General features: G+C 43.8%; 2 protein-coding genes across 8 annotated transcripts in view; both read left to right on the plus strand.

Annotated features, from left to right (window-relative positions):
• Window positions 1-997: 997 nt before the first annotated feature.
• LOC106578913 (peripherin-2) lies at window positions 998-9,236 on the plus strand. The gene is made up of 3 exons (XM_014158166.2): window positions 998-1,976; window positions 4,318-4,564; window positions 8,685-9,236. The coding sequence occupies exons 1-3, from the start codon at window positions 1,396-1,398 to the stop codon at window positions 8,889-8,891; spliced, it is 1,035 nt and encodes a 344-aa protein (XP_014013641.1). The 5' UTR covers window positions 998-1,395; the 3' UTR covers window positions 8,892-9,236.
• Window positions 9,237-21,865: 12,629 nt separating this feature from the next.
• LOC106578914 (protein quaking-B) overlaps window positions 21,866-23,172 on the plus strand; it is a 39,304-nt gene continuing 37,997 nt past the window's right edge. For 4 of the 7 annotated variants that reach the window (XR_006760728.1, XR_006760727.1, XM_045702381.1 and 1 more), the window contains exon 1: window positions 21,867-22,551. Coding sequence is in view for 5 of the 7 variants with exons in the window: in XM_045702381.1 (XP_045558337.1) it covers window positions 22,398-22,551 (154 nt within the window). In the remaining 2 variants the exon portion in view is untranslated. Of the gene's footprint in view, window positions 22,552-23,172 lie in introns of all 7 variants that reach the window. The other 3 variants (XM_045702380.1, XM_014158169.2, XM_014158168.2) reach the window with 2 other exon arrangements.

A 23,172-nucleotide genomic window follows, 5' to 3' on the forward strand; every position in this document is an offset into this window, starting at 1 on the left:
ATGCTCCTCTGGTTTCTCTTAAGTTCTGCCAACTTCTGAAGATGTCATATCAGGTCTGCTGGCCTGTTGTGTGTCCCTGTGCAGCTCCCATGTGCACCTGCCATCATGTAGTTGATTGAATGCTCATATAACCACACAAATCTCCCTTCTCTTATATAGTGTACACATCACAATCCTAGCTTTGCTGTGCAATGAAGAGGACCCCTTTAGAAGTTAGTTGTTGGTCCACCAAACTGCCAGCAGCATTACACAGTTCATTCAGTCCAGACACAAACACCTACATAGTTAAATCTGCCTGCTTCCTTACTACAGCGGGGTATATTACAATGCAGGATCGATGAGTTAGCCAGCTAACTTGCCTTATCATTCTGAAATAAGGTTTTCTTTTTTAGAAATATAAGCTAAAAACGGGCATGGTTTAATTGTCTTAACAGCCCAAAAAACATCTCAGTTTAGCTTTCTTAATGAACCTGAAAATCAATAGTTCTTTCTGGTTGTTGATCAAAGTTATCTGATCCTGCTTTGTAGTAGACCCCTCTGGTGAGAGACTGCCAGGTTGTTTATGTTGGCTGCTGAATGCAGGTGTAGCTAAGTGGGTCATGGGGAGACTGTTGTAGGAGCTACTCTAAGGATCCATTCTTCCAGAGCCTGTCTGTGAGGGGCTTACAGGTTTTTGGGTTGTTTTTATTGAATCGTCTTACTGACTACACTGCAAACATCCTGCCTCGTCTTAACCAAGGGAGTCATGTCAACATCACAGCACATCTTAGTTCCACCTACCGGCTCTTCGTTAACCACTAACCATTAACTGTCCTCGTTTCCGGCCCCCGGTGCGTTCGATCGGGGCGACCGTGGACCATGTAAGCATTCAAACCAATTATGTATCCTGGCAGCAGTTTACGGCCTGGCTCATCTTCTGGAGAGGGATTTCTGTAAATGGGATCAGACTGCTTACAGGGGATTATCATGACGCACCACCCCTCTGCCTGGAATCTGGAGGATCTTCCTCAATCCTCCTCCAGCCAGCGAAAGGGACATCACAATTAGCCTCACCTGTTGATTTTGACATTTTTGGAGGGAAAGTTTGGGACAGAGGCAAGGGGGAAAAGTGTGACCCTGTGTTCTGTAATCCGTCTGGGTGAGTTTGGTGAGTTTTCTTTTTAGGGTCCTACCATTATGGGTGAGGAAAGGGCCCTGAAGTAATAACAGCACTCCTCTTTCCTTACCTCTCCTTCTCTCTGGGATGGATTACAGATCATTGGCTGAGCTGACACTCCTGCCCTGCTGAAACTGCTGCCTGGGACATCCAAAAGAAGGACCAGACCTTCAGACATTATAGCTATATCTCATCTCAGTAGTGTATTTTCCTTTTAGGAATCTCCCTAAATTGCCACCATGGCACTAATGAAGGTCAAGTTTGACCTGAAGAAGCGGGTGAAACTGGCCCAGTTCGTATGGCTGATGTACTGGTTCTCAGTGATGGCAGGCGTGCTGGTCTTCAGCATGGGGCTGTTCTTTAAGATCGAGCTGCGTAAGCGCTCAGAGATGATGGACAACAACGAGAGCCACTTTGTCCCTAACCTACTAATCGGCGTGGGGCTGCTGGCCTGTGGGATCAATGCCATGGGAGGCAAGATCTGCTACGACTCCCTGGACCCCAGCAAGTTCTCCAGGTGGAAGCCTATGCTCAAACCCTTCCTAGTCTCCTGTGTGGCTTTCAATTGTCTCCTGGTGCTGACGGCTCTGCTCTGCTTCCTAATGAGGATCCCTCTCCAGTTCACGCTGGCCGAGGGCCTGAAGAACGCCCTGAAGTTCTACAAGGACACAGACACACCGGGACGCTGCTACATGAAGAGAACCCTGGACCAGATGCAGATGGAGTTCCGTTGCTGCGGCAACAACAACTTCAGGGACTGGTTCGAGATCCAGTGGGTCAGCAATCGCTACCTCGACTTCAGTGCCAAAGAAGTAAAAGAGTGAGTCATGATATTAGCAACAGATCTAGGATCAGTTCTAAAGATCCCTAACCATTAGGAGGTTATAATGCAAAACTGACCTTAGATCAGTGTTAAACATAGTATGTTTTATTTTAAGTAAGATGACTCTATAATAGGCCCACACCAACAAATGGTATGAATGGAGATTGTAGAGTTAGTTTATGGGGGGGGTTCACTGTTCTTAATGGGTGTTCAGTATAAAGGTATTGCAGGTGCGAGGAGGGGGGGCTAAGTAATATAAAAGGGCCACTTTTTGTTATAAGTTTAAGGAGGGATTACAGGGTCAGTGGATTTTAGATTTTAGTGTTAGAGGTAGTGATGGTGGTGTGTGCATGTGGGTTTGTTTAAAGGATTACTGAACAGTGTCTGGGGGAAGGAGATTCAGTCTGTGAGAGTTGAAGGGGAATGATTCCGGGGTCTGTTTTGCAGTGTCAGGTGTAAGGTGTGTATTTTTTTTTCACCTTTATTTAACCAGGTTGGCCAGGTCACAGTTGTAAATGAGAACTTGTTCTCAACTGGCCAACCTGGTTAAATAAAGGTGAAAAAAAAAAGCAGAGCAGTGCGACAGAAACAACAACACAGAGTTACACATGGAATAAACAAGCGTACAGTCAATAACACAATAGAAAAAAAAGAAAGTCTATATACAGTGTACACAAATGGCATGAGGATGGATTCAGGTGTTTCAAGTTTTGGTTTTCAGTGTAAGTGATATCAAGTGTGCAGTTTTGGTTGTCTGAAGGGGCAGTAAGTGGTATAAGGCGTACGTGCACCCGTGTGTGTGTGTGTGTGTGTGTGTGTGTGTGTGTGTGTGTGTGTGTGTGTGTGTGTGTGTGTGTGTGTGTGTGTGTGTGTGTGTGTGTGTGTGTGTGTGTGTGTGTGTGTGTGTGTGTGTGTGTGTGTGTGTGTGAGAGCCTGTGAGTTCTTAGTAGTGGCTCCAACCCTACTTTAATACACCTCATTCAGTTAATCGGTCCTGTCTAGAGTGTCAGCGTTATCAAGCATTTTCAGTATTCCCAACAGAGTGTTATTCTATGTCCTTGTTGTTGGGAATGACTGGAAATTATTCATATCCCTGTCACTCTCTCATCTCTGATCCCATCAGACTACTCTTTGCATGACTCGAATTTAGAACTGCCCTACAACTGTCAATCACAGTTGAAACCCTACCACCAGACCACCCAAAGGCCAAATGCACACTTCCTGCTACAGAATCAGAGAGATTACTGCTGTCCCGGTCAGTCCAGTCATTCTCACTTTATGGGGATAATCCACATCTACTCAGATGATCAACAAACTGCTTGATTGATTACCTGTCAACTATAACTATGTTGACAAGCCACAACTAGGTTAACTAGCTACTACTGTATATCCAGCCATCGATTAGTTAGTATGCAGACTAATTCCATTTAGGCAATTCATCATCATTCGAAGTAATGGATCAACCATCAATTTCTGAATTGAATTTCAATACATCCTCTGAAATGCCTTCTCAGTGTAGTGGAGGAAAGTCATTCTGAGAGAGATCCTTTGTAAGTGGTGTGCATCATTATCCTCCATAATCCTTTGTTGTAATTTCTGAGTCCGTGGCAGATAGATGTCTTACCAATGAGGACGTGTGTTCAATGAGAGTTGGTGAATGTTTTTCTCATCTTCAGTGTGCTCATCTGTTTGTGTTGGAGACCGAGATGTAGTGAAAGTATCATAGTTCCTTCCCAATGTAAGCAGAGTTCATTCTTCATTCTCAGTTGGCTCATGCACCTTTTTTTGGAAAGCAAGTGACAGTATTCGTTTGCACTGTTTCTTCCCAAATCCAATGTGAGGAGAGCAGACTGTTCCCAGTAGAGAGGGGCTAACGGGGTTAATCCCTTTCAAACAGCATGTGAGAGACTGATAGAGCTTCATGATCCTCTCTTTACCAGGTACAATATGAACTGATTTCAGCTCTGTCAGAAACAATGCAAGCACTGCAAACCCTTTGTCATGGAAAGAACATGAAAAAGCAGTGTTAGGGTTGTGTCAGGTCTTTCAGCCTAATACTACCTTTCTAAATACTGGTAGTTCACTAGGACTTCATCACGCTTACAGTACATTATGATGGATGGATTGTGTAGGGCTTTTTATATATTACCCTGACCATAAAATCTGCCCTTTGCCCTCTGACCCCCAGTCATTTAAGCACTAATGAGTATGGGAAGTACTTGATGGAGGCTACCTTTTCACTCCCCTAACCCCATAAGACCTTGACCCTAACACACAATACACTGACCCTAAGCCATAAAACCTTAACCTCTGCTCTTTGCCCTTTCACCCCCCCCAGTCGTATCGGCAGCAACGTGGATGGGAAGTACCTGATGGATGCTGTTCCATTCAGCTGCTGTAACCCCAGCTCACCTCGGCCCTGCATCCAGTACCAGGTGACCAACAACACGGCCCACTACTCCTACGACCACCACACCGAGGACCTGAACATCTGGAAACGGGGCTGCCGCGATGCTCTGATTTCCTACTACGGAGGCATGATGAACAGCATAGGAGCCCTGGTGCTGCTGGTCACTATTCTGGAGGTAAGAAAATATAGTCTGTAGAGCATCTACAGATGGACTATCCAAATAAAGTTTTACCAAATACTCCCTTTCACTCGCTTGTTAAAAGACATGGGCTGTTTTTTGTGATGAAGTTTGTCACTGAGAGTTGACAAAGATGCCCCAGATGCCTGGCTAGATCCAGAATTCCTGGCATGGTGTCCTCCTGTACTCTCAATGTATATTTCCACACCTCCCTCCACCTCCCTCACCTCTTCCACCACTTCCACCTCCCTCCATCTCCTCCACCACCTACCTCCACCTACCTCCACCTCCCTCCACCTCCCTCCACTACCATCACCTCCCCCCACCACCTCCATCCACCTCCTCACCTCCTTCCACCTCCTCGCTCCACTTCCCTTACCTACTCCACTTTCCTCACCTCCCTACACCTCCCCCCACAAACTCCACCAGCTCCCTCCAACTCCCTCCACCACCTCCTTACACCACCCCCCTCCACCTCCATCTCCTCCACCCCAACCCTTCGTCCTGCCTTACTCATGATACCTGCTTCTACATCTCCTGCTCTCTGCTGTAGGGACGCCATCACCTGCCAGGTTTACAACGGTACACACATACACACACCTGCCAGGTTTACAACGGTACACACATACACACACTTGCCAGGTTTACAACGGTACACATGGACACACACGTAGAGGCAGGCTTACAGTGGTAGTGCACATGGCTGGTAACGCTTTAGTGGTCTTCTTGTGGGCCATGTGGATGCAGGCTTTCACTCCAACCAAAGCAATAAAATACCTAAACTTGATTCAGCTTTGGATTCAATTCTCCTCATTAGGAAGTGCAACTGAGAGCGAGGTTTGGGTCTTGGAGGCTTTGATGTGGGTGTCTCTGGGGTGTGTGTGTTTGAACGTGGGAAGTGTTTGTACTTTCACTCAGCCAAAACAGTGCACAGTTACAGTCACTCACCCTTCCAGATAACTTGAAACAATCTGACCAGAGGGGTATATATAAGCTAGATCTACTCAGCGTTTTCTAATGCTAGCCAGCTTCAGTTAGCTTCACAGTCCAGCTCATGCTTCATTCGTACTACGATGTGGATATTGCTTGTCCGCCTGCTGCTAACTCTTGCAGGCTTATGATGTATGTGGCTAGTCGAGCACCGAACTCTTCATTGAGACAATGCTGAAACATCAATGCAATGGAGAGTCAGTGCCACATTTTCAATTGTGCCTAAATCAAAATGAAAGAAAAGTTGTCTTGCATATTCAGCAGGCTATGGTGTGAAATAGGCTTGTTGAAGTGACGTCTTTATTTATCGTTAATGCCATCTTTGGCATGCTTGTCAATGCACAAGCACTTTTTTCCCCAACACCTATCAATAAAAGCAAAAGTTTCTGTGCAAAGTTTAAAATGCATTCTGTCATTACTACATGTGTAATGTGATAGGTATTTTAATGTAACTTTTTTAACACTGTTTTTTTATTAATACAATTTTGAATCAGTCATGTTCCTCAAATTAAAGGAATGATGATGATGCAATCTTTGCGAGAGGGAGGGAATCTGATTTCATTGGTCCTCAACTCGCAGCTCAGACACTTCATTCAGGATATATTTGAGCAGGTTAGTTCTGAAGGATTTGTTGCCACAGGAATTTACCTGACTGAAAGGTGAGCAACTTTCGAGGTACCAGTTATCCCGAGTTGAACTCAGAGTTAACCAAAGTTACCTCCCTAACTCCTCAAACCATGTATAGGCCTCAGGTCTGGAAGTGTCAAAGTTGGTTTGACTTTGGATAGCCCATCTCTGGGGTTAGTTAGGTACGTCAAAAAAGTACACTGTGTAAATGAGATAATATTTTCATGTTGCACATCTCCTGGTTGTCTCATTAAATGCTTTCAATATTTGTATATGCATTTCTACAATTTATAGTTGGTTTGAGGTTTTTAAGTCATTGAAATTTGGAGCTATTGACATTTAAAAGTATTGTCCCATGTACATTGTGTAATTTACTGATGGTTCGTAACGAGTCCCATATGGATGTCAAATATCAAACACATCAAATTGACCATGGTCGTTAGGATAGGGCCATGTGCAGATGCAATCTGAATTGATAAATACTTGGGTGCTTCCAGCTGTAGGCAGGATTGAAATAAATCCAACCCAAGGAAAACTGTTACGGTACCCTTCATTCTGTGACATACCATTTTTTCCTAATTATCTTGCAAATCTCAGTTTTGGACAAGACTGACTCAATGACCAAAACTATCCTATTTACACTTCGTAGTAGTCAATGTTGACACAATAATAAATGTTTCTGACTAATATGGATGCCACATAGACCGTTTTCTACCAGAGAAGTTGTTTATTGCCTTCAGTTGCTCCCTTAATTTGTCCTGAAAACCTGGACTTGGACTCAATCTGCTAAAGCTTATCAGGGATAAAAACAACCGGAGAGATCTCCTACCTGGAATAGCCATGGTTACGCAACTGTCTCCATGGTATTACCTTACCTATAGCTTTGTCAGAGGGGTCATGCTAGAAAGGATCCAGCTTTTGTCAAATTAACGTCAGATTTGACTTTTCGTACTAGGTTTGGAGAATTAACGTAGCAGGTTAGGGGAGTTAGGTTTAAGTTTGGAAAAGGCTTAGCTCGAATGTAAAAAATAAATAAATCTACTTTTGACAAAAGCTGGAGCAATTGAAGTTGAATATTCCTGGTATTTGTGATGCCTGCCGTTTGGTGCGACGCAGACCAGGTGGGGAGCGTGGTGAAACAGAGGAGTCATCACAGTCCTTTTGAGTCAAAGTCTCTACTTAACAAAGTCATGTTGGGGCGGCAGGTAGCCTAGTGGTTAGAGCGTTGGGACAGTAACTGAAAGGATCGAATCCCTGAGCTGCCAAGGTAAAAATCTGTCGTTCTGCCCCTAAACAAAGCAGTTGTCATATGCTGAGGCAGTGAAGAAAATAGATTAGGATGGGTCAATGGTGAGGATCCCAGTGAGTAATAGATTTGTGTCAGAGGGTTTTTTGAGCTTCTTCGGTAGGCTGTCATTGTAAATAAGAATTTGTTCTTAACTGACTTGCCTAGTTAAATAAATGTTAAATAAATGTTTTTTATCCTGTTAGAGCTTTTGTACCGAACCCATTGCACTGTTTCAAGTGCAACTTTTATGGTCATGTCGCAGCAGTGTGTAGGAGGATGATTCCAAGATGTGGGAAGTGTGCAGGAGGGCATGGGACAGAGGATTGTGTAATTTCGGTGGATAAAGTTGCTTGTGTCAACTGTAGGGGTGCCCATGTTGTTGGGGATTGGAAGTGTCCGATGCGAGAGAGGCAGGTTGAAGTGGCCAGAGTCAGAGTAGTGCAGAAGCTGTCGTATGCTGAGGCAGTGAAGAAAGTAGAGGAGGATGGGTCAACGGTGAAGATCCCAGTGGGTAATAGGTTTGTGTCAGAGGGTGTTTTGAGCTTCATTAAGGCTGGCTTCTTAGCGTACATAGCAATGCTTATCAACTGTACCACAGAGATAGAACATAAAATCACAGAAAATAGATGTGGTGGTGGCAGCTGCAGAGAAGTATTTGGGCATGCAAGATTTGACTTCAGAAGAGTTACAGGGTGTGTTGAGTGGTGGTGTCCCGTCCTCCCAGGCCGTTGGCATGTTGCAGGAGCAGATAGTGTCAAAGTAGTGGAATGGGGTATGTCTTTTATTCGGTTCTGTAGGGCTACACAGATGCTACTACACTAGCCTATGCCGGTGTAGCAAACTTATGATTGCTGTTGCCTGTTGTTGCATACCCTGTCAGTGTGATTCTCTGTTTTTAGCTAACTCTTTGTTTCAGACGGGTTTGATGTGTTGACTTGGAACATAAGCAAAGCTATATTTCAGTTGCTGAATGCTGATTGGTGTGATCTGTTAGACACGTCAGCCTGCGCTAAATGCTATAGCTATCTCTCTCAACCCCTGTAGGTTGGTTAATGTGGGGTTAGGTTAAGTTTTGGGTTTTCACTTCCAGTACATGAGCAAGTCGCTGAAGCTAGTGTCTACCTCAGGCCAGGTGTAGCTCTTCACCCAGGCTTGCTGTAAGTCTTAGCCCAGGCTAGGTGTAACTAATATGTCTATCTCTATCCCCTGTAGGTTATTGTGATGATCGGCCTCCAGTACGTGAATACCTCCCTGTCTAACCTGGCCAACCCAGAGGACCCAGAGTGTGAGAGCGAAGGCTGGATCCTGGAAAAGACAGTGAAGGAGACATTTACTGACATCATGGACAAGATGAAAGCCATGAGTAAAGGCAATGCAGTGGACGAGGCCGGAGTGGATAATGTCGCCACGGTCAGCTGAACAAGACACGTTGACACAAACTGAGACCACTCCCACCGAAGGATAGAAAGGCAGATTGAACACCTCCTTTGCATTTATTACACAAAATACACACATAATACACACATACATGCCCGACACACACGATACTGTCCATCTGAAGGGAAAACTGAAATGGACACAAATGGACTCTTGAGTACATGTCAGCACTTACGATATGTTGAATGTACGAATGCATGAATGTATGTATAAGTTACATTATAACCAATTTCCAATATGCCCTCCCCCACTCCAATACACACAGACTAAAGCTCATACCTTTTCCACACACACACACACACACACACACACACACACACACACACACACACACACACACACACACACACACACACACACACACACACACACACACACACACACACACACACACACACACACACACACCTCCTCCAACCCCAACTTTGCTACTCTGCTTCAGTTTTCTGTGTGTTTTCTTACGTTCTGTATAATTCTGCTCTGTTTCATATTTTATTTTTACCCCATTTTCTATAAAACGAGGGGAAAACTAAACACCACCCATTGTCATGAAAATGCATAATGTCAGATGTTTTGCATTGTACTGTGAAAATGCATTTTTAAGAGTAAGGTCAGGAAACCAGGTATGTTGTGTTTTATGGATAATGTGGGGCTGGTGGTTGCGATGCAACCCGCTCTCCTTCCCAGAGAGGAGGTTAAAGTGGAAAGGTTAAATGTTAATTCATAGCCCAAGGAATATATTTTTTGGATCCACCTGTAGTGCAGTTTTTTCTATTCGATAATTCATAGAAAATTCCAAAGAAAAGGACTGAAACACCCCAGATATCACCTCTTTAAAGTTCTTAATTTCTAACTGTTAATTTGAGATATGGAGGGGCGGCTGGAGACTCCTGGGCTGGAAGAGGTGGAACCATTTCACCCTAACCCGATGTTGTTGAAGTTTGGGGAGGAGGGCTGGAGACTCCTGGGCTGGAAGAGGTGGAACCATTTCACCCTAACCCGATGATGTTGAAGTTTGGGGTGGAGGGCTGGAGACTCCTGGGCTGGAAGAGGTGGAACCATTTCACCCTAACCCGATGTTGTTGAAGTTTGGGGAGGAGGGCTGGAGACTCCTGGGCTAGAAGAGGTGGAACCATTTCACCCTAACCCGATGTTGAAGTTTGGGGAGGAGGGCTGGAGACTCCTGGGCTGGAAGAGGTGGAACCATTTCACCCTAACCCGATGTTGTTGAAGTTTGGGGTGGAGGGCTGGAGACTCCTGGGCTGAAATAGGTAGAACCATTTTATGCTAACCCGATGTTGTTGAAGTTTGGGGTGGAGGGGCTAAAGGAGACGTGGCGGGGGTGAACCAGGGGTGACCCCAAAGTTGAGGACATTTGAGACTGGCAGCTAAACCCCTGACCTCTGACCCCTGAACTCTGAACCCAGCCCTCTGCTCTGTGAGGTCACTCAGCAGGTCCAATCAGCATTCTCTTATTGGATTATCAAGAGCTACTGTACATACCCACACACTCACAGACCAACGCCCAGGCTACTGTTGTCTTTGTAAATAGTCTAGTATTGATATATAACTTTTTTTAAAGAGTGTAATTCATTTAAATTATTTTATTTACTGTAAAGAAAATGTTTGCCATGAGAAATCCTTCTGTTTTTCTTTCTGTATGTTGTGTAGAAGGATGATGAGGCCATTGTGTAAATGAAAATGTTAATAAAGGAAGCTAGCCCTGTGAAGTAGAGTTGGACATATTGGTGTTGTGTTGTTTCTACTTAAGACTGATCAAAGATCAAACAGAAATGCCTTCTGGGAACTCAGCGGGGTGCCTGATTTAGCCAATTGGATCAGGGTAATCATCAGATTATCGCATTCACATGGACACAGGACAACCCTGCACATGGAGACTAAAGGACGAGGGTGTGTGCGTATGTGCGTGTGCGTGTTGTGTTCGTTCTGTGACTTTAGATGTAAAAAAAACTAAACTTTGTATCTCTAACATTCTAGGTGTTTTTAGTTGTTAAGCGACCAAAGGATCCGCCTACTTTACCAAAGGATCCGCCATTAACTACGTTACCAAAGGATCCGCCATTAACTACGTTACCAAAGGATCCGCCATTAACTACATTACCAAAGGATCTGCCATTAACTACATTGCCAAAGGATCTGCCATTAACTATGTTACCAAAGGATCTGCCATTAACTACGTTACCACAGGATCCGCCATTAACTATGTTACCAAAGGATCCGCCATTAACTAAATTACCAAAGGATCTGCTATTAACTACATTACCAAAGGATCCACCATTAACTAAATTACCAAAGGATCTGCCATTAACTACAATACCAAAGGATCTGCCATTAACTACATTACCAAAGGATCTGCCATTAACTACGTTACAAAAGGATCTGCCATTAACTGCGTTACCAAAGGATCCGCCATTAACTACGTTACCAAAGGATCCGCCATTAACTACGTTACCAAAGGATCCGCTATTAACTACGTTACCAAAGGATCTGCCATTAACTACGTTATCAAAGGATCTGCCATTAACTACGTTACCAAAGGATCTGCCATTAACTACGTTACCAATTCCAATGTTGTCATTAAAGCACCTTTGCAAGACTTCCTTGATAAATCTACTAATTTAATTGTGACATTTGATGTCTAATTGTCTATGACATTGTGTGATTGTCTGTATCCAGTGGTAGGCAGTAAATCCTATACATCTATAAACTGAGGAGACAACCAGACAATGCCAGAGCCCAGTCATTCATCTGAGCATTCAATGACCAACAGAGATACAACAATGTTATTCATCTATAGGCGATCATCACATATTTTGTCAAGTAAGTCGCCAACCAGTTCCATGCAGCTGCCAAATTCTGTTTCACTTGGGCTGCATTTACATAGGCAGCCCAATTCTGATCTATTTTCCACTAATTGGTCTTTTGACCAATCACATCAGATCTTTTTCACAGTGAGAAAAAAAGATCCAAATTGGGCTGCCTGTCTAAATGCAGCCTTGGCCATAATAATTATAATCGGCCTTACATCCCATTGATGGCTAAAATGTTTGAGGTAGTGAGGAGATATTTGGAAAAGCACAATGCTGTCCCACTGTACCAAAAATCAAGGTTCTGATTCCAGGTCAAGTCAGAGGGGAGACCTATAGAGAGCAGAACAGCAGTAGGTGTTATTATGGTACTGTAAAGTACCAGGTATAATGAGGTAGTTAGCTTGTGAGTGTGGGCATGAGGGGTAGTTAGTGGGTTTGTGGGGTATCTAGGTAGTGCGTGGGGGCTTGAGGGGTAGTTAGTGGGTGTGTGGGGTATCTAGCTAGTGCGTGGGGGCTTGAGGGGTAGTTAGCGGGTGTGTGGGGTAGTAAGCTAGTGTGTGGGGGCCTGAGGGATGGTTAGCGGGTGTGTAGGGTAGTTGGCTAGTAAGTGGGGGCCTGAGGGATAGTTAGTGGGTGTTTGGTGTAGCTGCAGGCAGTGGTAAAGAGGCCAACAGTAGGTGGTATTTTGGTATTGTGGTTAACCAGCAGGTCTGAGCAGATAAGAGGCCAAAAGAGGCTTTAGATTAGCATCGTTAGACAGCCTTGAGAACAACTATACAGTCCTGGAATTACGTCACTAAGGTGGGGTGGTATGAGCTGAATCAGGGGAAAGCGGTACCCACTAAGCAAGCAGCGTGACGTCCATTACAATACCTTCTGTTTCCCACAGAGAGCGTTAGATTATATCTGTTCTCTTCTACCTTTCCTAGCTGGAAAAGCACCAGGATGTTGTTTTGAAGTTATGAATCTGAATTTAGAGAACAGAATTTTAAAACTGAATCTGAATGCATCTGAGAAATTGAATATATTGAACTTTGGTAAACTTGAAATTATAGTTTGTAAACTTATTTCAAATATTGAATTTGAATATTGAATTCACCGTGAACCGTCAAATCCACCGTGAATCATCAGATCCTCCTCTCCACCCTCTCAGGGCTGGGTGTCTCAGGCTCTGCACACTCATGGACTGCATCCTATGTGGCAGGCCGCTCCTACCAGGTGATGTGGAGAGGATCTGTGTCTGCACCACGCACTCTCACTACTGGTGTCCCCCAGGGCTCGGTTCTAGGCCCTCTCCTCTTCTCTCTATACACCAAGTCATTGGCGCCGTCCACTCGCTCCTGCAGTGACTCGCTCCTCTACAACCCTCAAACTCAACTCTGGACCTCGAAGCCAGTTTCATAGCTTTTTCTCCATTGTTCCCCTCTAATCAGGAAGCGATTTAGACTTGGGACACCAGGTGGATGCAATTTATTATCAGGTAGAACAGAAAACCAGCAGGCCACCTCTGGTCCCTTGGCCCTTCCACCCCTACGGGAGGGCAGCTCCGCTCAGCCCAGTCCAAGCTCTTCTCTGTCCTAGCACCCCAATGGTGTAACCAATTTCCCCCTGAAGCTAGGACAGCAGAGTCCCTGGCCATTTTCTGAAAACATCTGAAACCCTACATCTTTAAAGAGTATCTTAAATAATCTCATAGCCTCCCCCCTTCGCACCCCCTCCTCCTTTATTGAGTAAAAATCTATGTGTGGTTGTCCCACCTAGCTATTTTAAGATTAATGCACTAACTGTAAGTCGTTCTGGATAAGAGCGTCACTGTAGCTCAGTTGGTAGAGCATGGTGTTTGCAACACCAGGGTTGTGGGTTCGATTCCCACGGGGGGCCAGCACAGAAAAATAATGTATGAAATGAAATGTATGCATTCACTACTGTAAGTCGCTCTGGATAAGGGCGTCTGCTAAATGACTAAAATGTAAAATGTAATGCTTAAATGAATTAAATTGAATGTAAAAACAGTATGCAATAGTCATAAGATTCAGTTTAAAATCATGAAATACTTTTTTTAAATACAATTTTAGGGTTAGGGTAAGGGAAAATGCACTCCTAACCTGCTATGAGAAGTCACTTCCGGCCTTAACAGTATCAGTGGCATGTTTTTAGGGAGTCCCATTATGATGTCACTCAAAGAAGCTGTCCTCTGCTGCAGTCTGCTGGTGCTGATAGGTACTGCTCTCCTCCCTCATCCTGTCATTCTACAGAAGATATCACTATCCCAATGTCTCCTTTGGTATTCCCCTGGACTTTTGTCCTTTGTTTAGTGATGTCATAGTTTGACCTTTAACCCAGAGCTCTGGGGTCAAACACGTAACCATCAAAGACACAGAAAAACTATGTTTATCTAGAGAGAGAGAGAGAGAGCCCTCTGCTGTGAGTATGTTTTAGTAGCTAATCAATGTCTTGTGTCTTAATGAGAGGGGGTATTGTTTGGGCCCCGCCCTGAATACCCATCATACCATACCTGGCTGAAACAACGACATCACCCAATAACAGACACGCACGCACACACACACACACGCACGCACGCACACACACACACACACACACACACACACACACACACACACAGTTGAAGTCAGAAGTTTACATACACTTGGGTTGGAGTCATTAAAACTCGTTTTTCAACCACTCCACAAATTTCTTGTTAACAAACTATAGTTTTGGCAAGTCAGTTAGGACATCTACTTTGTGCATGACATCAGTAATTTTTCCAACAATTGTTTATAGACAGATTATTTCACTTATAATTCACTGTATCACAATTCCAATGGGTCAGAAGTTTACTGTGCCTTTAAACAGCTTGGAAAATTCCAGAAAATGATGTAATGGTTTTAGAAGCTTCTGATAGGTTAATTGACATCATTTGAGTCAATTGGAGGTGTACCTGTGGATGTATTTCAAGGCCTACCTTCAAACTTTGTGCCTCTTTGCTTGACATCATGGGAAAATCAAAAGAAATCAGCCAAGACCTCAGAAAAACAATTGTAGACCTCCACAAGTCTGGTTCATCATTGGGAGCAATTTTCAAACACCTGAAGGTACCACGTTCATCTGTACAAACAATAGTACGCAAGTTTAAACACCATGGGACGACGCAGCCGTCATACCGCTCAGGAAGGAGATGCGTTCTGTCTCCTAGAGATGAACGTACATTGGTGCGAAAAGTGTAAATCAATTCCAGAACAACAGCAAAGAACCTTGTGAAGATGCTGGAGGAAACGGGTACTAAAGTATCTATATCCACAGTAAAACGAGTCCTATATCGACATAACCTGAAAGGCCGCTCAGCAAGGAAGAAGCCACTGCTCCAAAATGTTCATAAAAAAGCCAGACAACAGTTTGCAACTGCACATGGACACAAAGATTGTACTTTTTGGAGAAATGTCCTCTGGTCTGATGAAACAAAAATAGAACTGTTTGGCCATAATGACCACTGTTATGTTTGGAGGAAAAAGAGTGAGGCTTGCAAGCTGAAGAATTCCATCCCAACAGTGAAGCACGGGGGTGGCAGCATCATGTTGTGGGGGTGCTTTGCTGCAGGAGGGACTGGTGCACTTCACAAAATGAATGGCATCATGAGGCAGGAAAATTATGTGGATATATTGAAGCAACATCTCAAGACATCAGTCAGGAAGTTAAAGCTTGGTCGCAAATGGGTCTTCCAAATGGACAATGACCCCAAGCATACTTCCAAAGTTGTGGCAAATGGCTTAAGGACAACAAAGTCAAGGTATTGGAGTGGCCATCACAAAGCCCTGACCTCAATCCTATAGAAGATTTGTGGGCAGAACTGAAAAAGTGTGTGCGAACAAGGAGGCCTACAAACCTTACTCCGTTACACCAGCTCTGTCAGGAGGAATGGGCCAAAATTCACCCAACTTATTGTGGGAAGCTTGCGGAAGGATACCCGAAACATTTGACCCAAGTTTAACAATTTAAAGGCAATGCTACCAAATACTAATTGAGTGTATGTAAACTTCTGACCCACTGGGAATGTGATGAAAGAAATAAAAGCTGAAATAAATCATTCTCTCTACTATTATTCTGACATTTCACATTCTTAAATTAAAGTGGTGATCCTAACTGGAATTTTTACTAGGATTAAATGTCAGGAATTGTGAAAAACTGAGCTAAAATGTATTTGGCTAAGGTGTATGTAAATTTCCGACTTCAACTGTACATACACACATATACAGTACACACATATATATATATATACACACACAGGCGCACAAACACATGCTCACACACATACACACACACACACACACACACACACACACACACACACATTGTCCTCTACCCCATCAGACGTATAAGACCGTCGTTGTTTTGAAGGTTAAATACACACATCTGATTGTTTGGAGGAATGAGATGTGGTGCCTGGTGGGTGGAGATGGGGGAAGAGGAGGGGGAGGGCAAGAAAAGGGGAGAGATAAGTGGTGGGGGAGATGGGAACTGAATCTGAGATGAATATTCTGTCTGTGTAGTGTGTGTTTGTGTCAGATGAATATTCTCTCTGCTCCATGTCTGTGGTGGAGTGGACAGTGGGACAACAGTGTGAGACAGCTGTGGCGGACAAAGACTGGAGTCAGAACAGCTAGTCCACAGAGTCAGAACACACACACACACATACAGCCTTGCCAATAACAAGGCATTATTATTCAAACTATACATTCATTTAGCATTTTATTCAAAGCAAAGTGTGTGTGTGTGTGTGAGAGCGAGAGAGAGAGAGAGAGAGAGAGAGAGAGAGAGAGACCACTTGAATGCCACACACACATCCAGAGATCCCGCAGAGTGACAGAGAGTGAGGTAAAACAGGTGTGCAAACCTCTGAAGGCAAATGGAGAGACAGCATTGTTGACATTGTTGCCCTTACTGCTATCAGCCAATACAATCACATTGAATATCAGATTCACTACATGGAACAACAGATAGTCCCCAAACAAATCTAAAGGAAATTTGTTCACAGCTCGTCCTATAAGTCTGTGTGTATGTGTGTGTGTGTGTGTGTGTGTGTGTGTGTGTGTGTGTGTGTGTGTGTGTGTGTGTACAGCTAAAATTCAGAGAAGTGAGGACATTTTGCCGGTCCTCACTTGTAAAAAGTCTATTTTAGTCTTAAGGGTTAGGGTTAGGGTTAAAATTAGGGTTAGGGGTTAGTGGTTAGGTTTGGAAGTTAAGGTTAGGGTTAAGGGTTAGGGAAAATAAGATTTTGAACGGGAATCAATTGTCCCCAAAATGTCCTCACAAGTATAGTAATGTCACATCCTGACCAGTGAAAGAGGTCATTTGCCATAGTAGTATGGTCAGGGAGTGGCAGGGTGGTTTGTTTTGTATGTATTTTGGGTTTTCTGTTCCTATGTGGGTTTGTTCTAGTTGGCTATTTGTATGTGTTGGTTTTCATGTTCGGCCGGGTATGGTTTCCAATCAGAGGCAGGTGTCTTTCGTTGTCTCTGATTGGAAGCCATACATAGGCAGCCTGTTTTTCCTTTGGGGTTGTGGGTAGTTGTTTTCCGTTCTAGTCTAAGTACCTGACGGGACTGTGTTGGTTGTTTTTGTTATTTTTGTCAAGTGTCTTCATTAAAAGATTGAAAATGAGCACTATCCACGCTGCATCTTGGTCTCCATTTCACGACCCCTGTGACAGAACTACCCACCATAAAAGGACCAAGCAGCGTGAGAGGAGGTATCTTGAGTCGTGGACGTGGGAAGAGATCCTTGATGGAAAGGGACCATGGAGCTAGGCTGGGGAGTACCAGCGCCCGAAGGAGGAACTGGACGAAGCTAAGAGGGAACGACGGGAATATCGAGGCGTTGTATCCTCCAATTGAGGAGGTGAAGAGGCAGCCCCCCCAACAAATTGGGGGGCGGCATAAGGGGAGTTTGGCAAGGTCAGGGAGGAACCCTGACCTAACTTCCCGGGCATTTCGGTGGGAGCCATGGAGGAAACCAGAGCCAGTCGGGGAATCAAGAGCGGATTACGACGCTAGATTCCGGAGAGAGGGACTGGCGGAAAGGGCACGACGGAGCAGACGCACAGAGGGAAGAGCTATGCAGTATGGAGTAATGCGCACTAGGTCGCCCATACGCACTCACAGCCCGGTGCGGTCGGTACAGGCTCCTCAACGTTGTCGTGCGACAGTTAGCCGGCAGCCAGGTAAAAGTGCGCCGGCTCAACGTATCTGGCCTCCAATGCAGCTCCTCGGCCCAATATATCCAACGCCTGCTCCACGTACGATAACCCGCATTCTCCAGCACAGCCCAGTTCGTCCTGTGCCAGCGCTTCGCCCTTGCCGGGCTAAGGCCAGCATCGAGCCAGGACCGGTTATGCAAGCTGTAAGCGTCAGACCTCCAGGGAAAATACATGGCCCAGTATATCCTACGCCTGCTCCACGCACGGTACCCCGTATTCCCCAGCACAGCCCAGTTCATCCTGTGCCGGCGCTCCGCCCTTGCCGGGCTAGCGTCAGCATTGAGCCAGGACGGGTTGTGCTAGCCGCAAGCACCAGACCTCCAGTAAGCCTTCATGGCCCAGTACGTCCGGTGCCGGCTCCGCGCACTTGTCCCCCAGTGCGCCCTCCACTCTTCAGCCCGGAGCCTCCGGCGACGCTCCTCAGCCCGGAGCCTCCGGCGAAGCCCCCCAGTCAGGAGCCTCCGGCGACGCCTCCCAGTCCGGAGCCTCCGGCGACGCCTCCCAGTCCGGAGCCTCAGGCGACGCCTCCTAGTCCGGAGCCTCCGGCCGCATTGGAGGCCCGCGACGCCCCTCCGGCGACGCCTTGACTTATTCCACATTTTGCTGTGTTACAGCCTGAATTCAAAATTAATTTAATATATTTTTTTGTCATCCATCTATCCACAATACCTCATAATGACAAAGCAAAAACATGATGAGTCAATACTTTGTAGAAACACCTTTGACAGTGATTACAGCTGTGACTCTTTCTGGGTACGTCTCTAAGAGCTTTCCACACCTGGATTGTGCAACATTTGCCATTCATCTTTTCAAAATTCTTCAAGCTCTGTCAAATTGGTTGTTGATCATTGCTATACAACCATTTTCAGGTCAAGCAGATTTAAGTCAAAACTGTAACTCGGCCAATCAGGAACATGCAACTGAGTTAGGAAGGACTTTAATAAATGGATCACTAGTCACTTTAATAACGCCACTTTAATCATGTTCACATATCTTTCATTACTCATCTCATATGTATATATTATATTTTATACCATCTATTGCATCTTGCCTATGCCGCTCGGTCATCGCTCATCCATATATTTATATGTATATATTCTTATTCCATCCCTTTACTTAGATTTGTGTGTATTAGGTAGTTGCTGTGGAATTGTTAGATTGCTGTTAGATATTACTGCACTGTCAGAACTAGAAGCACAAGCATTTCGCGACCCTCGCAATAACATCTGCTAACCATGTGTATGTGACCAATAAAATTTGATTTGATTTGATTCACTGTCTTCTTGGTAAGCAACTCCAGTGTAGATTTGGCCTTGTGTTTTAGGTTATTGTCCTGCTGAAAGATGAATTCATCTCCCAGGGTCTGGTGGAAAGCAGACTGAACCAGGTTTTCCTCTAGGATTTTGCCTGTGCTTAGTTCCAATCCGTTTCTTTTTTATCCTGAAAAACTCCCCAGTCCAACCTGTTGGGGCTAGGGGGCAGTATTTGCACGGCCGGATAAAAAACGTACCCGATTTAAACTGGTTACTACTCTTGCCCAGAAATGAGAATATGCATATAATTAGTAGATTTCACTCTAAAGTTTCTAAAACTGTTTGAATGGTGTCTGTGAGTATAACAGAACTCATATGGCAGGCCAAAACCTGAGAAGATTCCATACAGGAAGTGCCCTGTCTGACAATTTGTTGTCCTTCTGTTGCATCTCTATCAAAAATACAGCATCTGTGCTGTAACGTGACACTTTCTAAGGCTCCCATTGGCTCTCTAAAGCCACCAGAAAGTGGAATGGGGTGTCTGCTGTCTCTGGGCAAAGTACAACAGCTCTGTTTGTGAGTGGTCAGCCTGGGGACAGTGAGACTGAGATGCGCGGTCACGAGAATTCTCAATTTTTTTCTTTCAGCCTTTGAATGAATACATTGTTGCCCGGTTGGAATATTATCGCTATTTTACGAGAAAAATAGCATAAAAATTGATTTTAAACAGCGTTTGACATGCTTCGAAGTACGGTAATGGAATTTTTTGACATTTTTTGACGCGCGAGCGAAATGCGCTCGCGCGTCACCCTTCGGATAGTGACCTGAACGCACGAACAAAATGGAGCTATTTGAATATAACTATGGATTATTTGGAACCAAAACAACATTTGTTGTTGAAGTAGAAGTCCTGGGAGTGCATTCTGACGAAGAACAGCAAAGGTAATCCAATTTTTCTAATAGTCAATCTGAGTTTAGTGAGTCCCAAACTTGGTGGGTGTCAAATTAGCTAGCCGTGATGGCCGGGCTATCTACTCAGAATATTGCAAAATGTGCTTTCGTCGAAAAGCTATTTTAAAATCTGACACCGCGATTGCATAAAGGAGTTCTGTATCTATAATTCTTAAAATAATTTTTATGTATCTTGTGAATATTTATTATGAGTAATTTAGTAAATTCACCGGAAGTTTTCGGTGGGTATGCTAGTTCTGAACATCACATGCTAATGTAAAAAGCTGGTTTTTGATATAAATATGAACTTGATTGAACAAAACATGCATGTATTGCATAACATAATGTCCCACATCTGATGAAGATCATCAAAGGTTAGTGCTGCATTTAGCTGTGGTTTTGGTTTTTGTGACATATATGCTTGCTTTGAAAATGGCTGTGTGATTATTTTTGGCAGGGTACTCTCCTAACATAATCTAATGTTTTGCTTTCGCTGTAAAGCCTTTTTGAAATCGGACAATGTGGTTAGATTAACGAGAGTCTTGTCTTCAAAATGGTGTAAAATAGTCATATGTTTGAGAAATTGAAGTTATAGCATTTTTGAGGTATTTCTATTTCGCGCCACGCGATTCCACTGGCTGTTGACTAGGGTGGGACGCTAGCCCAGGGAAGTTAACGCCTACAAGCATTCCCATAACATGATGTAGCCACCACTATGTTTGAAAATAATGTGTGGTATTGGATTTGTCCCAAACATAACACTTTGTATTCAGGACAAAAAGTTAATTGCTTTGCCAAGTTTTTTGCAGTATTACTTTAGTGCCTTGTTGCTAACAGCTTGTACTGTCTTCCTTATTTTCATTCTGTCATTTAGGGTAGTATTGTGGAGTAACTACAATATTGTTTATCCATCCTCAGTTTTCTCCTATCACAGCCATTAAACTCTGTAACTGTTTTTAAATCACCATTGGCCTCATAGTGAAATCCCTGAGCGGTTTCCTTCCTCTCTGGCAACTGAGTTAGGAAGGATGCCTGTATCTTTGTATTGACTGGGTGTATTGATACACCATCCAAAGTGTAATTAATATATTCACCGTGCTCAAAGGGCTATTCAGTGTCTACTTTTTTTTACCCATCTACCAATGGGTGCCCTTCTTTGTGAGGCATTGGAAAACCTCCATGGTCTTTGTGGTTGAATCTGTGTTTGAAATTCACTGCTCGACTGAGTGACCATACAGATAATTGTGCGTGTGGGGTAGAGATGAGGTAGTCATTTAGCATGTTAAACACTATTATTGCACACAGAGTGTGAATTTATTATGTGACTTGTTTAGCAAAATTTTACTGCAGAACTTATTTAGGCTTGCTATAACAAAGGGCGTGAAATGTTATATATATCTGTAGAAATGTCAAAAAACAACATGACTGGGTATTGTGAGTAGGCCAGTGACATAACATCTAAATTTAATCAGTTTTAAATGCAGGCTGTAACACAACAAATTGTGGAAAAAGTCAATTGGTGCAAATACTTTCTGATGGCACTATCCCTATGTGTGTGTGAGAGAGAGAGAGAGAGAGAGAGAGAGAGAGAGAGAGAGATGTGGGGGAGGAGAGACAGACGCGAGATGACAAGCACGCTGTCTCTCCTCCATAGATTTTCTAAATCTGAATCCAATCTTCGGGGACGCGCAGCTCTCTCTGGTACCACCCCCTTCCCCATTTCGGTCTCTCTCTCCTTATTTCTCCTTCTCTTGCAGTGTGATGTGTGGTCATATGACAGGGTCTGAATACCAACACACTCGACATGAGCGAGGAGGCGTAAACCGGAGAAAACAAGTGGCTAAGTGTGTGTCGCGGACACTGAGAGAGAGTGAGCAGTTACTGGGGAACGCCTATCTGACTGAAACTGCGGAGAAGAAAATTAGTTTAAAGCAACGGGGGACACTAACTAACTAACTTTAACTAGACTTTAGGCATATCCAACACAGCGAAGTTAAAAAAATATATATATTTACAAATCGCCTCGCATTATTGCTTTCCCCTTTTCAGAGCGCTGTGTGCCAAATCTCAGAATCGGAAGAGGCTGGGGCTTGAGGAAGCAGTTTGGACATAACTTTAAAATAAAAGTATAATTTTTTGTTAAGCGTCATTCTAGAGCGTCGGCCCTGATTTTGGCTGGTAAACTTGAGTGGTGAGTTTGACAATGGTCGGTGAGATGAGTGAGCAGGTCCGGGAAAGACCCAGACCAAGGCCCAGCCCGGACTACCTGATGCAGTTGATGACAGACCGGAAGGTGATGAGCTCGCTGCCCAACTTCACTGGCATCTTCACTCACCTGGAGCGGCTCTTAGACGAAGGTAAGTGCTTAGGCTAAAATGCATGTATATATTTTAAGATTTATAAAAAAATATGGTAGGTCTATAATTAGCAGTGATAGAAAAAGTAGCACATTTTCATTCTTGAGTAAAAGTAAACATACCTTAATATAAAATGACTCAAGTAAAAGTCACCCAGTAAAAGACTTATTGAGTAAATGTCTAAAAGTATTTGGTTTTAAATATACTTAAGTATCAAAAGTATATTTTAGCAATTACATTTATTTAAGTATCAAAAGTAAAAGTACAAGTATAATTAATTTCTAATTCCTTATATTAAGCAAAGTAGATGGCCACATTTTCTAGTTTTTTTATTTATTTACGGATAGCATGGGGCATGCTCCAACTCAGACATAATTTACAAACGAAGCATGTGTTTAGTGAGTCCACCAGATCAGAGGCAGTAGGGATGACCCGGGATGTTCTCTTGATAAGTGTGTGAATTACACCATTTTATTGTCCTGCTAAGCATTCAAAATGTAACGGAGTATGTATGGAGTAAAAAGTACATAATTTTCTTTTGGAATGTAGTGAAGTTAAAGTTGTCAAAAATATGAATAGTAAAGTACGGATACCCCAAAAACAACTTAGTACTTTAAAGTA

The sequence above is a fragment of the Salmo salar genome, chromosome ssa19 (genome assembly GCF_905237065.1).
Source record: "Salmo salar chromosome ssa19, Ssal_v3.1, whole genome shotgun sequence".
NCBI lineage: Eukaryota > Metazoa > Chordata > Actinopteri > Salmoniformes > Salmonidae > Salmo > Salmo salar.

Excerpts from the sequence above, each read along its gene's own strand:
- LOC106578913 (XM_014158166.2), top strand. The coding sequence starts at position 1,396 with ATGGCACTAATGAAGGTCAAGTTTGACCTGAAGAAGCGGGTGAAACTG. Across the intron at positions 1,977-4,317 it reads AGTGCCAAAGAAGTAAAAGA|TCGTATCGGCAGCAACGTGG; the intron begins GTGAGTCATGAT and ends CACCCCCCCCAG. Across the intron at positions 4,565-8,684 it reads TGCTGGTCACTATTCTGGAG|GTTATTGTGATGATCGGCCT; the intron begins GTAAGAAAATAT and ends TATCCCCTGTAG.